At 36.6% G+C, this 14288-nt stretch overlaps 3 protein-coding genes across 3 annotated transcripts; 2 read left to right on the plus strand and 1 right to left on the minus strand.

Annotated features, from left to right (window-relative positions):
- LOC146930546 (uncharacterized) lies at positions 1-1953 on the minus strand. Its single transcript, XM_085707567.1, has one exon. The coding sequence runs from the start codon at positions 1951-1953 to the stop codon at positions 1-3; it is 1953 nt and encodes a 650-aa protein (XP_085563693.1).
- Positions 1954-5340: 3387 nt separating this feature from the next.
- Positions 5341-5721, plus strand: LOC146930547 (uncharacterized). The gene has a single exon (XM_085707568.1). The coding sequence runs from the start codon at positions 5341-5343 to the stop codon at positions 5719-5721; it is 381 nt and encodes a 126-aa protein (XP_085563694.1).
- Positions 5654-6483, plus strand: LOC146930548 (uncharacterized). Its single transcript, XM_085708306.1, has one exon. The coding sequence runs from the start codon at positions 5909-5911 to the stop codon at positions 6440-6442; it is 534 nt and encodes a 177-aa protein (XP_085564432.1). The 5' UTR covers positions 5654-5908; the 3' UTR covers positions 6443-6483.
- The last annotated feature ends 7805 nt before the right edge of the window (positions 6484-14288 follow it).

Raw genomic sequence — 14288 nt, forward strand, 5'->3', positions numbered from 1 at the left:
TCAGGCGAAGAGATCCAGATTCTTCTTTAGTAGCTTGATCAGGGCGATCTCCTCTTCAGGGGGTAGTGACGTGCCGATCTTTGTTGTATGGTGGGCTTCCGGTCCGATGGAGACCTCTTTTAACTCTTCAGTGGGTTCCAGGCGTTCTTGCTGGAAGCCTTCTCTGGGGTCTAGATCGATCATGTTGACTTCGTGCATTACTTCGTTGCTTGACTTCTTTCTGGTCTTTTGCAAACGCAAACTGTTATGATAGCACTCCCTGGCGAGTTTTTGATCGCCTCGAATGGTTCCGATTTTTCCAGAGTCAAGAGGGTATTTCATTACTAGATACTTTGTGGATAAGAATCCGCCCAACAGGTTGAAGGCAGGGCGACCAATGATGATGTTGTAAGAGCTAGGCGAGTTTACGACGAGGTACCTGACTCGAATGGTTTTGGCGTGCGATCCGCTTCCGAAAGTTGTCTTTAGGGTGATGTATCCTCTCACATGAACCTGCTCGCCCGTGAAGCCCGCCAGAGTTCCCCTGAAAGGTTGCAGCTGCTCTGGGTCTAGTCCCATTCGATCAAATGTGTCGTAGTAAAGAATATCCGCAGAGCTTCCTGGGTCTATCAATACCCGCTTCACGTCCCACTTGAAGATTTGTAAAGTGATGACCATGGGGTCGTCGTCGTGGGGTATCACATCTCGGAAATCTTTGGGCGCGAATGATACCTCTGGTTCGTGCTTCTGATCCGTTTCTTCATATTCCTGGCATAGCATTACCTGCCTCACATATTTCTTTCGCGACGAACTTGACTCCCCCCCTCCGGCGAAGCCACCTGAGATAGTGTTTATGGCGTGTCTTTTTTCGTCGTTCACTTCCTCCTTCTTGTTATCCGTTTTTTGTTTGTTCTCGCCCCTTCTGTCCCTCACATAACCTCTTAGCTTCCCACTTTGTATTAGTCGCTCGATTTCTTGGCGAAGATGGATGCATGAGTCTGTGTCGTGTCCTCGTACCTTATGATATTTGCACCATTTATCTTCATCTCTTCCCATGACGGGGCTTCGGGCTGGCAAGGGCTCTGGGATCAGTCTTGCTTCTAAGACCTCCTTCATGATCCGCTCTGGTCTAGTATTCAAGGGTGTGAAGTCTCTTTGAGAATATGGGTTGAACGGTCGCCTCTCCGGCCTTCTGTAGGGGGCGCGATCTCTGCCAGCTGCCGGTTGATAAGGTCGCCGTTCTGGATTGCTTGCGCGCTCCTTGGCGTCTCTGGCCTTCTTTTCTGCGTTGCTCTCCTCGCCCTTGATGTAGCATTCTGCCCTGGCTATAACTTCTTCCAAGGAATCCGCAGGTTTCTGGGCTAGAGACTCGTTGAACTGTCCTGCCCTTAGTCCGTTTTGGAAAGCTCCTACGAACACTTCCTGGTTGGGGTTGATTACCTTGATGGTTGTATCGTTGAATCTGGCCAGGTAGTCTCTGAGGGATTCATTATGCCCTTGTCGTACATTGAAGAGGCTAGTTGCTGGGACCTTGCGATGTCGACTGGCGGAGAACTGTTGTGTGAGTTTCCTGGTCATGTCCTGGTAGCTGAGGATGGAGAACCGTGGGAGATTCATGTACCAGCGTAAGGCGGCGTCAGTGAAAGTACCTGCTAGTAATTTGCACTTCAAAGAATCGGGAGCCCCGACAACCGCCATGCGAGTATTGAAGGCCGTGACGTGCTCCATGGGGTCGTTCTTCCCGTCGAAGGTGGATAGGTGGGGCGGCTTGAAGCCCTCTGGAACCGGTGCGTCCCAAATTTCAGCGGATAATGGTTGTGGTTCAGGGTCATCTAGCTCGCCCTGGTGTGAGTCTTCTCTTTCCTCCAGTTGCTTTTGTTGCATGGTCTCCATCGAGGCCTGAAGGGCATCGTTGTGGTCTTTCAGCTGAGCGAGTTGGGTTCGCATGGATTCTAATTCTTCGGCTGTTGCCATGATGAGAGGCTTTTCTCTAAATCGTACGTGAGGTGCGATTTAGGTTGGTCGAAAAGGGTTAGGGTTTCTAAATCGCAAAGGAGTTTTACGACTTAGAGGTCTCGTTTAAGGGTTTCTGAATCACGGTTTGCGATCCAGGAATGTGGTCAAGGTTAGTTTTACCTTTTCCCACAGACGGCGCCAACTGTACTTGCAAAAGTACGGTAAGGATTCTAGGGTTAAAAATCGTGCACTAGGGTTTTAGACTGATGATTAGATGCCTTGAGAGAGCTCTCAAGAGTGGTATTTATAGCCTGTTATGGGCTTGGGCTTTGGTTGCTTGGTTCCCAAGCAACAGGGGTATTTGTGTAACTTGGGCTTGTTGGGCGGTTTCTAGAGGCTTCTAGAAGCTTAATGAGGCGGCGCCCTTCAGGGGGCGCGCCAGGGCTCAGGAATCCTTCTGGAGGGCGCCCAGGCCTTTCCAGAGGGCTTAGAGCCTTCTTTGGAGGGCTCTCATGCCCTTAGGAATGTGATGACGGTCCAGGGTTGATTTGCAATTTCAATCCAGAACCGTCATTAGGGTTTACTTGGTTTAAGTTCAAATCCCTCAAAGGGCTTGCCTTAGCGAGACAAGGGTCACTAACTTTTAGGTCAGAGCCCTTTGTGGGGTTGCCTTGGCGAGACAAAGCTTGCTTTACTTGTAAGTCATAACCCACAACAGAGTTGCCTTGGCAGACAAGGCTTGCTAACTTTTAGGTCAGGGCCCTCTATAGGCTTGCCTTGGCGAGACAAAGCTCGCTTTACTTATAGGTCAAAACACACAATGGGGTTGCCTTGGCGAGACAAAGCTCTCTTACTTTTAGGTCAAAACCCTCTGTGGGGTTGCATTGCCAGGGTCAAAACCCATGGTGGGGTTTCCCTTTGGATGGTCATGATGTTATGGTTGTGTGGGAATAATTGGCTTTGGAACGAGTGAAGCTTGGTGCTACTCATATTGGTGTGCAATCTACCAAGATTTGGAAGGAACAAAAGAGTCTTAATTTACAAAGATCTAATCATCCTACTGACAATCCGAAAAACACTGTGTTTTTGTAGAAAAAATCAATCCACGATTGGTCTAAGTGACGTTGATGTTGGCTTTCATATAGAGGCGGGGATTACCAGCACATGCTTTCGTTTTTCCGAGCACATGGTTTCGTTTTAGCGCGCGATCGTGGTTGAATGTTGAATTGCCCACTATTGAGAGGGAGGTAGATGTGTTGCTCGAAGCAATCAAGTGGGTTAATAGTTTTGTACACAATAACATAATTTTTTTAGAGTGATTCGCATGTCCCCATGAAGGGGGTTAATAGTTTTAGACATAATAACATGATTTTTTAGAGTGATTCGCAAGTCTCCGTGAAGGAAATATGTTTTCATCGATTAATAGTGTCTTACTTTAGTCTTTTGATTTCCCATATCAAAAGTATTTTGTGTTTATATTCAAATCTTGAGGTTTGATTTATTAAACAATAGACGTGTATATGATTTGTCAAAAAAAAAAAAAACAGAGGTGTATATGATTGCTCATATTCTAACTAGAGTGGCCATTTCTTAACCTAGTTGTTGTGTCTTTGAGTTTATATTACTTCACGTATTAAAAACTATTTAATTAATAATATGAGATGAGTTTGGTTTGTTAAAAAAAAAAACATTACTTATAATTTACTTGTAAAGTCATTGGATGGATTGGCCAAATAGGTGAGAAGGTGTAGGGCAAGTTGCACCAAATAACCGGGGCTTTCGCTTGGATAGTGACATAGTTTTCAACTAGAATACGTACCGTACGTGCCCATATTCTGCCAAATAACAATATTTTAATTATTGCGTACTCTTCTTTGTCTGGAACAGTTGAATATTTTTTAGATAAATGGTACATATTTTTTAAAAGGCAAAATATATAAATAATCTCGGAATATATTAAGTTTGCAAGATACATAAACACCTCAATACCTACAAAAATAAATCATGCACTAAATGGAACAGTTGAATTTTAAGTCAGTCTTAGCCGTCGGGTTGCAATTGAAATGGCCTGAAGGAATGAGTCTTGCAACATTTTTGATGGTATAAAAAATTATGGAGTATTATTTTTTTTCTTTCTAAATCTTATGAACTCAATAACCCTTTAATGAAATGGTAAGAGATATCTTTCCGTTTCAGCTGAACGAGAAGTCTGGATTCGAATATAATTTTGAAAACATATCGTTATAATCTCTTTGTTTTATGAACGACTATCATTATTTATCTCTATTCTTTAAATTACTCCGTTATCAACAACTTGATTAAAAAAGTTTATAAAATATATAATGCTGCAGCCTCTAGTTCTAGGTTACTTATCATTTTATCAATTGGATAATATAATTGGATAGATATGATCACATTGATCAGCGTAAGCTCCTCACAAATTAAGTATACTCCCATGAATTGGTCAACAAAAGCTCTCTGCAAAATGAATAGCCTTTTTTTTGTAATATAATAAGTGTAAACCTCCTAAAACGTTGCTGATTTTTAATGAAGCTTTATTGATTTTTATTTTTCCTTCGAGTTTCTTTGTTTTGGTCATATTGTTGGATGTTTTCAACCAATATGCATAATATTTAATATTTCCGGTAAAACATGCTTGCGTTTTATGTCTTATTTAAAGTCTTAAAATTTACGTAATAACTATTGAAATTTGGGTTTAACATACACAAATTTTCGTGGTAGTTATGTGATTGTTGTTTTGTCTCATGTCGTTACCTCATTTCATTCAAGTTTTTTTTTATGGTTAGGATTTCACTCATTAAGATAAATAAATGGGAAATTTAAGTTTTTTTTTTTAATAAACTAAGTGAATTATATTAAAGAAACAACAAACAGTCCCTCAAGCACAAGTGCTTGAGGTAACTCTTTAATATTGGTGATTCTTGGTTGGGGGCAGCAGCCACTGCGCTTAATTGTAGGGTGGGGAGGGTCCCTTTTGTGTAACTGGGACTTCCCGTGGGAGGGGATGCTAGTAGATTATCTTTTTGGGAACTTGTTGTTGACCGTATTGCGAAGAGGTTGTTGATGTGGAAGAGTAAATTTTTATCGTTTGGTGGCTGTTTGATACTCATAAATTGTTGTTGACCGTATTGCGAAGAGGTTGTTGATGTGGAAGAGTAAATTTTTATCGTTTGGTGGCTGTTTGATACTCATAAAGTTTGTCCAGTCTTCTCTACATGTATATGCCCTTTCCTTCTTCAAAGCTCCCTCAGGTATAATCTCTTCTATTGAATCTATGTTTAATTAAAAAAAAAAATTGGGGGGGGGGGGGGGGGGGGGGGGGATCAAAGGAAAATCTCCTGGGTTAGCTGGAATTCCATTTGTGTTAGTAAGGAGTAAGGAGGTATGGGGGTGAGAAGAATGAGAGAATTTAATTTGGCTCTCTTAGGGAAATGGTGTAGGAGGATGTTAGTAGATAGAAATGGTCTGTGGTATTGGGTGTTGGTGGCTCGTTATGGTGAGGAGGATGGTATTTTGAAGGATGGGGGGCGGCAGGCTTCAGGTTGGTGGCGTGATCTTGCGCGGGTGCGAGATGGTGGTGGGGGAGCGGGTGGAGAGTGGTTTAGAGACTGTGTTACAAAGGTGTTGGGGAATGGGAGGAGTACTTATTTTTGGACTGATCTGTGGTTAGGTGGTATTGCTTTAGCGGTGCGGTTTAGACGCTTATATGATTTAAGTGTCAATAAACATTGCACGGTGGAGGAAATGCAAGTGTTGGGGTGGTGAGACTTGGCAGTGGCGGAGGAGGTTATTGGACTGGGAGGAGGCGTTAGTGGAGGAGTGCCAGTCGTTGCTTGCTAACGTTATTTTGCAGGTCACACAGTCAGATGAATGGAGATGGCGACTTGATAATTCTAGAAAATATTATGTATGTTCTGTTTATGATTTGTTAACTTCAGGTGGTAATACTATTATGGATGAGGCGTCAACTTTGGTGTGGCACAGACATGTCCCGTTGAAGGTCTCTATTCTTGCTTGGAGGTTGCTGTGTTATAGGTTGCCAACAAAGTCAAATTTGTCGGTTCGTGGTATCCTAGGTTCGGATGTGCATCTTTGTGTTTCAGGTTGTGGGGAAGTGGAAACAACTCAACATTTATTTGTTTCCTGCCCTATATTCAGAGACTTATGGCAGCATGTTCGTGCTTGGATTGGGGTTAGTGGTGTCGATCCCTTCGACATTTCTGATCACTTTGTTCAATTCTCATATTTGATAGGATCTACATCGAAATATCGTTCTCTAATGCAACTTTTATGGTTAGCTTGTGTGTGGGTGTTGTGGACTGAGCGTAATAATAGACAGTTCAACAACACCAAAAATTCTATTCATCAATTGGTTGAAAAGGTTCAGATTCATTCATATTGGTGGCTGAAGGCAGCTAATGTTGTTCATGTGTTCGGGGTTCACAATTGGTTTTCTTGCCCTCTACTTTGTTTAGGTATAGGCTAGTTGTTTCTTGTTCCTTGTTTACCAAAGTCTTTTGACTGAACTCTTGTGTAATTATGGTCGTTCCCTTCTAGCACTCCTTGTGCGGGGAACACAGCCTTTGTTGTTAATATAAGTTTCATTTTTGCTTCTTCAAAAAAAAAATACAATACAGTCAGGCTACCAACAACCAAAGAAGCAAACAAAATTACATAGCAGCTTGAAAACAACATAAGGATTTTGCCTCCAAAAGGGATAGATGACAATCCTACAATGTATCTGCTAACTTAAAGGGTTTAATGCATTTGTTTTTTTTAAATTAATAGACATTTTTCAATTTAAAAAATTGTTTGATGACTTTAAAATTTATAAAATATTATTTCATGAGAAAAAACATCATTTCTTGTTTATAACATCATGTTAATTTTTTATATTTTATTGTAAAAAATATTTAATATTAACTATCATCAAGAAAAAAAAATAGAAAGCATTGACAAAAAAATAAAATTTAGAAAACTTGACCCAAAAAAAAATAGAAAAAATTAATTTTATATTGCTGACACTTTCAATAAATCATATCTAGTTCTTTTTTAAAAGGAAAATGCTATAGTTCCCGAAAAAAATTATCCCGACAAATCACGATAGGCATAACAAAAAAACAAATAAACACCACCACATGCTTTATTCCACAAAAAACGGCATTACATCCAGTCACCTCCAAACATGTACGCTTCGTGATTTGTTCGCTATCATTCTGTTCGGGTTGTATAGCATTACTCTTTTTAAAATGATAGGAAATAGTTTTTTCCTTACAAAAAGGAAATTGTTTTTTTTTTCAAGATCAAATGTATCTGTATATATTGAATTGCCAGATGTATAATAGAAAATCACATTTAACATATATACATTCAGAATGTGTAGTCTTTGGTATATTTTTTTTTTTGGATTGCAAAAGTAACAAGCAACCCTAAAAACACCCAAAAACACCCGAAAAATGGTGAGAGCTAACACCTAACCCAACCACACCAACATGCTAGAAACCCTCTAAAAAGAACTCATCCTAAGGAGGGATGGACCAAGCATACTACCCCAAGAACATAGACACATAGAAAAATAAACCTCAGACTCCACTCAATGGAACTCAAGCACAACCCCTCCCCAGCCAACTATTGGTCTTAATTAACAATGGTTGGTTCCATCACCCACTGAACATGCAGTCCACGGGAACGAGATTGTCACTAAATATATAAAAGAGATGATGATTTTTTTTCTAATGACAAATATTAGTATGTTAATTGTTATGTTATTTTTCTCTTTGTCATGACTTAAATTCTCGACTTTTAGCTCTCTAACTCCTTTAATCTACTTTCTTTTTTACCAACTCCTTTAATCTACTTAACTCAAACCGGTTGAGTTATTCAACTCTCTGATTTTTTTTTTTGTATTTTACAATTTAGATATTTTTTTAAAAGTAGTCATACTTTGTGTTAGTTCACCTTATTGATAATCAATTTTTAATAACATCCATTTATCAAAAATAATTTTCCAAAGAAACTACTCAAAACCGGTTTTAAATTTGAAACAATTTTTAAACATTTTGAGATTCTCATATTTTTTTATTTTAAAGTTGTAGAAAACAAACTAAAGTTCCAATAAAAGATATTATCTGAATTTTTTTTTTTTTTTTTAAGTTCTAACAAGAAGACCCTATGAATTCATTTGTTTAAGATTATTTGGCGATAATAAAATCACTTTTTTTAATTAATCAATCATTTTGAATATTTTTAATTATGTTTGTGTAAGATTTTTAAAAAAGAATAATTTTTATGCTAAAAATAAAAAGTAGTTTTGATCAACTTGCGAAATATTTTTAATTGGAGATATAGTCAAATACAAAATGAACTTTTATGAACATAAACAAACACATAATGATCTATGCTGGTCTTAAAAATCTCAAAAATAAAATATTGAAATTATGTTATATTAATATTAAAATCAATTTTATTATATTCTTCAAAAAAAAATCAATTTTATTATAATTTGTAACAAACCAACCCAAAATAAATAACTTTAGAACTTTTAAATGAAATAACACGAGTCTCTTAAAGAAAGTTAAAGACTAATTTGGACTCTAAATTTTTTGAAGAATTAGTCTGTTCAGTTACAAGTATATCATGTCCGATTTAAAAAAACAAAAAATAAATAGCTAGTCCTAATTAATATTATCTTTCTCTCAAACATTTTCAAATCATAGTTAATCATTTTCCACAATCAATTTAGTACTGCCGATAGTAACCAAAAAAAAATTTAGTACTGCCGATTTATATATTTCTTCAACTTGCCATGTTACTTCTAAAAACTATTTCATCTTTTTTTTTTTTCAAAACTTACAAGAGTTTAGTTGAATTTAACTATTTTGAATAAAAGTGTCAAACCTCAGACTTCTATTTGCCGGCAAGAGAGAAAGACAAAAGTTGGAGTCACCCCCGCACGGGTTGTTACCTCTCTATTACATTTGTAGTCTTAATGAGCACAACTTTTTAATGTTAAGACTTTGTGAGCTTTATATCTCAACTTTGACGTGAAATTTGTAAGGCGTCAAACGAACATAGCAACTTATACGATTGTCAGGGCAGTTTGTTTTTGGTCTAGTCGTTAAATTTTTGAAATATGTCCTCCACATATTGGTCATAATATCTATTAAAAGATTAATTTGGTATTTTTGTCACATTTAAAGGATCAAAAGAGATATTTTACTTTTAATTAATGACATCAATTAAGTTTGATTGTAAAAAACAACCAGCAGAACTTTTTTTATGATAAATTAATCAACACAACTTACACAAGTGGAAATTGGTCATTTAAAACGTAAGATGAAGGGCCCACTTTTACTTATCCACCCACCATCTAATTTTTATTTTTCTCAAAGTTTTACAATTTAAGATGAAGTGTATGCATACGGTTGTGCTTATCCTCCCACCACTTAATTTTTATTTTTCTCATATAGTTAAAACTCTATAAATTAATAATGTCAGGACCAGAGAAATTTATTAATTTAGAGAGTTATTAATTTATCGATAAATTAATAATTATTAATTTAAAGAGTTTTTAAGTAATTATACTGTACATACCAAACAAAAAGGCAAATTAGTCTATGCCTCTTAGAATTACGTTGCAGCGAACCTTGGAACTCAACGTAAATTAGTAACTACTATGTTCATATGCATTGGAAATCAATAATGACTTTTGAACTGCAGTAAATGTAAACAAGAGGAACAAATGTGTTCAATGTATTCTTAATATATTTTTTTTTTCAGTTTCTATGAATTATTAATTTATGATTTTCTTGGGACCGAAAATTATAAAGGGATCTCCCGAAAAATTATTATCTTATTATTTTATCGAGTTTTTCAATTTTTTACATTGGCCCAAGTCGGGACCGGACAAATTTATTATTTTAGAGTTTATTAATTTACCGAGTATTAAATTAAAGAGTTTCTACTGTAGTTCTCTGATTGGAGCTAATTCTATTTGAAGTACTCTTTGTCCTAAAATGTAAGTAAAAATGAGTCAACATATAAAGTGCTCAAATTGAACAAATTTGAACCGAATATATTAGCTTTTGTTGACCAATTTTTCCTTATATTTTGAGACGGAGGAAATAAGAAAAAAAAACATTATACAATTGCCTCACTTATACTTTACACTACGTATAAATACCTCTTTCAATTAGGATTTTGATCTTTGTAAGTAACATGTAATCTCTAAAATAATACACAAGAAAACTTTGTACTATTGCCTCACTTATATTGAACACTACTACATATAGATCCCTCTTTCAATTAGGATTTAAATCTTTGTTCGGCAAGTATTTTATGTTAGTTCCAATCTCAAGATTAACTATCATATTTAATATTTCATCTGTTTTTTTTTTTTTTTGTGATGGCGGGGTTCGAACCCCAAACCTTGCATATATTATATATGCATTGTCCTTACCAACTGAGCTAAGCTCACGAGGACTAATATTTCATCTGTTTTAAGATGCATGTTGCATTTTTACAATGTGTACTATTCATATACCTTATTTTAATTATATTTTTAACCTATATATAAATACAACGTTATCATGTAAGATGTTATTCAATTTGGCTCGATAATTATTTTTAAAATATTAATTTTTTAGTATATATAATTAAAGATATTAACAGTCAAAATTATGTATTAGTATGTGTAAAGTGTTTGAGTGCGATATATATTTTAAAATGTAGGGAGAAATATATTTGTTTATGGATGGATACTAAATAAAAAAGTCAATGGATGGATGAACATATCTAGTCATACCGTACGTTTTTCCTTCTCTTTATCTTGTAGACAGCGGTGATACGTACGTGCTATTTTCAGTCAAATAATATTATCTTAATTTTTTTAAAGGAAAAATAAAATAATAAATATTTTAATTTTTTTTGAAAAGTAATAAATATTTTAATTGTTGCGTACTCTTTTTGTTTGTAGCAGTTGAATATTTTAATTGTTTGCATACTCTTGTATAAAATAAAAAAGGACTTGACAAAAAAAGTCTTGTAACATCTTTTAAAATAGAGGTCTTGTTAATTTGTGTCTTTTTTTTTTTTGTAGTGGTCGGGGTTTGAATCTCGGACCTTTGCATATATTATGCATTGTCCATATCAACTGAGCTAAGCTCACGATGACATTAATTTGTGTCTTTAAAACATATGTTAAGTATTCTAAAAACAGATGTTTTATGTTAAAAATATAACATTTTAACTTTTAAAAAGTTGAATACATCCTTTCAAAAAAAAATTTATTCAATTTTAAGATGAATATTTTTATGTTGAGCTCTTTAATATGTTAACATTTGACGTTATACTTGGTTTAAAGGTGATGGTTCGTCGATGAGTAGGATTGACCGCTTTTTGCTTTCTGAAGAATGGTGTATACAATGGCCTAATTGTATTCAGGTAGCCCTTCTACGGGGTTTATCTGATCATTGTCCGGTTCAGCTATCTGTTGATGAGGAAAACTAGGGACATAGGCCTTCGAAAATGTTAAAATGTTGGCAAGATATGTTGTAATTTTTGGGTTTTATTTTATTTCAAAAGTTAATGTAATTAACTATTATTATTTAAGCACATTTACTTGTTTACTGAGTCAAAGGCAGTTATATTTTCTTTCCAACGTGCACAATTGAATAGCTATTATTAAGGCTTTATTTTTGCATGACAAAGAATTCTTTTTACTTGCTTGAAAAAAAAAAATCTTTTTACGGAAACAAATAGGGGTGAAGCCTTTGATCAGTAGCAAGAAAAACACTCCTCTCCCAAAACGATAAACAAAATTGGTTTTCTCTCCTCTCAAAAATATTGACTTTCTTGGGTTACATCTCCTGCTATCTTTGAGATAGATTCAAGCTGTTATGTGATTCATATCAGGGAAGAACATGTTGTATCCTGGGAGGATATGCGCTTATGAGGCGGATAAATCCTTAAGGACAGTGACTTTGTCACGCCTCATGTTATATAACGGTTTAGTGTTTGGCAGATTATCACTTTCATGGTTTCGTGTTTGTTCACTTCACCGTTACCGACGTCAAGTCACCGCAATCACCGCAATTTCAAGAAAGATAAGTTTACTTGTTATCCCTCTTGTTTATTCTCTTTAATATTTAATTGATCTTTTTATTTATATGATAGATTATTATTTGTAGAAATAATTTATTCATAATTTTTACAACAGATATGTCGGGGTATCAACAGTTTGTGAAAGACAAATGGAGCTCCATTAATATAGAGGGGTGGGGAGGCTTTGTGCTCCGTGAGAAGTTGAAATTGATCAAAGGGGCGCTGAAGGAGTGGCATTTACAGCACGCAAAAAATATTTCTGGTAAAATAGAAACCTTAAAAAATCGTCAGTCGGAGCTTGATGACAAAGGGGAAGATGATGAGTTGTCTGTTGAAGAGATTCATGAATTGAGGGAGGTTACTCATAATTTACATTCCTTATCCCGTGCGAACACTAGCATTATTTGGCAACAGTCTCGGTTACATTGGCTGAAGTACGGTGATGCCAATTCAAGGTATTTCCATTCGGTACTGTCGAGCCGACGGCGTCGAAACTTCATTGTGGCTCTGATGGTGAATGGCGTTCTGGTGGAGGGGGTGCAGCCTATTCGAAGTGTGGTGTTCTCCCATTTCAAAGATCATTTTGCGGCCCCTATCGCTACACGTCCGGGGATTAAGAATTTGCCTTTCAAAAATTTATCTTATGCGGAAGGTAGTGGTCTCATAAAACCTTTCTCTGAAAGTGAAGTTAAAGAAGCAGTGTGGGGGTGTGATAGTTTTAAGAGCCCCAGACCCGATGGGGTTAATTTTGGTTTCATAAAGGAATTTTGGAATGAGTTGAAGGATGATGTTATGCGATTCATATCAGAGTTTCACCGGAATGGGAAGCTGTCACGAGGTATTAACAATACTTTTATAGCCCTTATTCCAAAAATTGACAGTCCTCAGCGCCTCAATGATTTTAGGCCTATCTCGTTGGTTGGTTCTCTTTACAAAATATTGGCAAAGGTGTTGGCAAACAGGCTAAAGATGGTTATAGGGACGGTTGTATCGGATACTCAGACAGCGTTTGTAAAAAATAGACAGATTCTTGACGGTATCTTGATCGCTAATGAGGTGGTAGATGAGGCATGAAAAGCCAAGAAGGAATTGATTCTTTTTAAAGTTGATTTTGAAAAGGCTTACGACTCTGTTGACTGGGGATACTTGGATGCGGTTATGCATAAAATGGTGTTTCTGGTGCTTTGGAGAAAATGGATAAAGGAGTGTGTGACAACAGCGACTGCTTCTATTTTAGTAAATGGTAGCCCCACAGATGAGTTTCCTATGCAAAGGGGCCTGCGTCAAGGGGATCCTCTTTCACCGTTTCTCTTCTTATTAGCAGCCGAGGGTCTTAATGTCATGATGGCTTCGGTGGTAGAGAATAACTTGTTTTCAGGATACACGGTTGGTACCTATACTACGACCGTTGTGTCTTATTTGCAATTTGTGGATGACACGTTGTTGTTGGGTACTAAGAGTTGGGCTAATGTGCGTGCATTACGAGCGGTGTTGACTTTGTTTGCGAAAATGTCTGGTTTGAAGGTGAATTTGAATAAAAGTATGCTGGTTGGAATTAATATAGCGGAGTCGTGGTTGAATGAGGCGGCGTCAATTTTAAACTGTAAAGTGGGTAAGGTGCCTTTTTTGTATATGGGCCTCTCTATTGGTGGTAATCCGTGTCGGTTAGCATTCTGGGATCCTGTGGTGAATACTATTAAGTCTAGATTGTCAGGGTGGCAAAGTCGTTTTCTATCTTTTGGGGGCCAGTTGGTTCTTCTCAAGTCTGTCCTGACCTCACTACTTATCTATGCTCTTTCCTTCTTCAAAGCTCCGTCAGGAATCATCTCTATCATTGAATCTATTTTTAATAAATTTTTTTGGGGAGGGAGTGTGGATAACAGGAAAATTTCCTGGATTGCTTGGAGCTCTGTCTGTTTACGTAAGGAGTATGGAGGGTTGGGGGTGAGGCAGCTTAGGGAATTTAATAACGCGTTGTTAGGGAAATGGTGTTGGCGGTTGTTGGTGGATAGAGATGGGTTCTGGTATAGGGAAATTTTAAACTATGTTTTTACCATTGAGAATTTCTAAGTTTTTTTTAACTGTTTTCCCAAACCTTTACTTTTATTTATTGTTGTGACGAATGATTTATTTTATTTTCTTGTAAACAATTTTTCTGCTGGAAAACTATAGAAATTTATAGCTCCCCAATACCTGTGGAATCGATATTTTTTTATACTATAATTTGGACA

Source organism: Medicago sativa, chromosome 4 (assembly GCF_051527215.1).
Source record: "Medicago sativa cultivar Bolivia chromosome 4, Bolivia_mono, whole genome shotgun sequence".
Classification (NCBI taxonomy): Eukaryota; Viridiplantae; Streptophyta; class Magnoliopsida; order Fabales; family Fabaceae; genus Medicago; species Medicago sativa.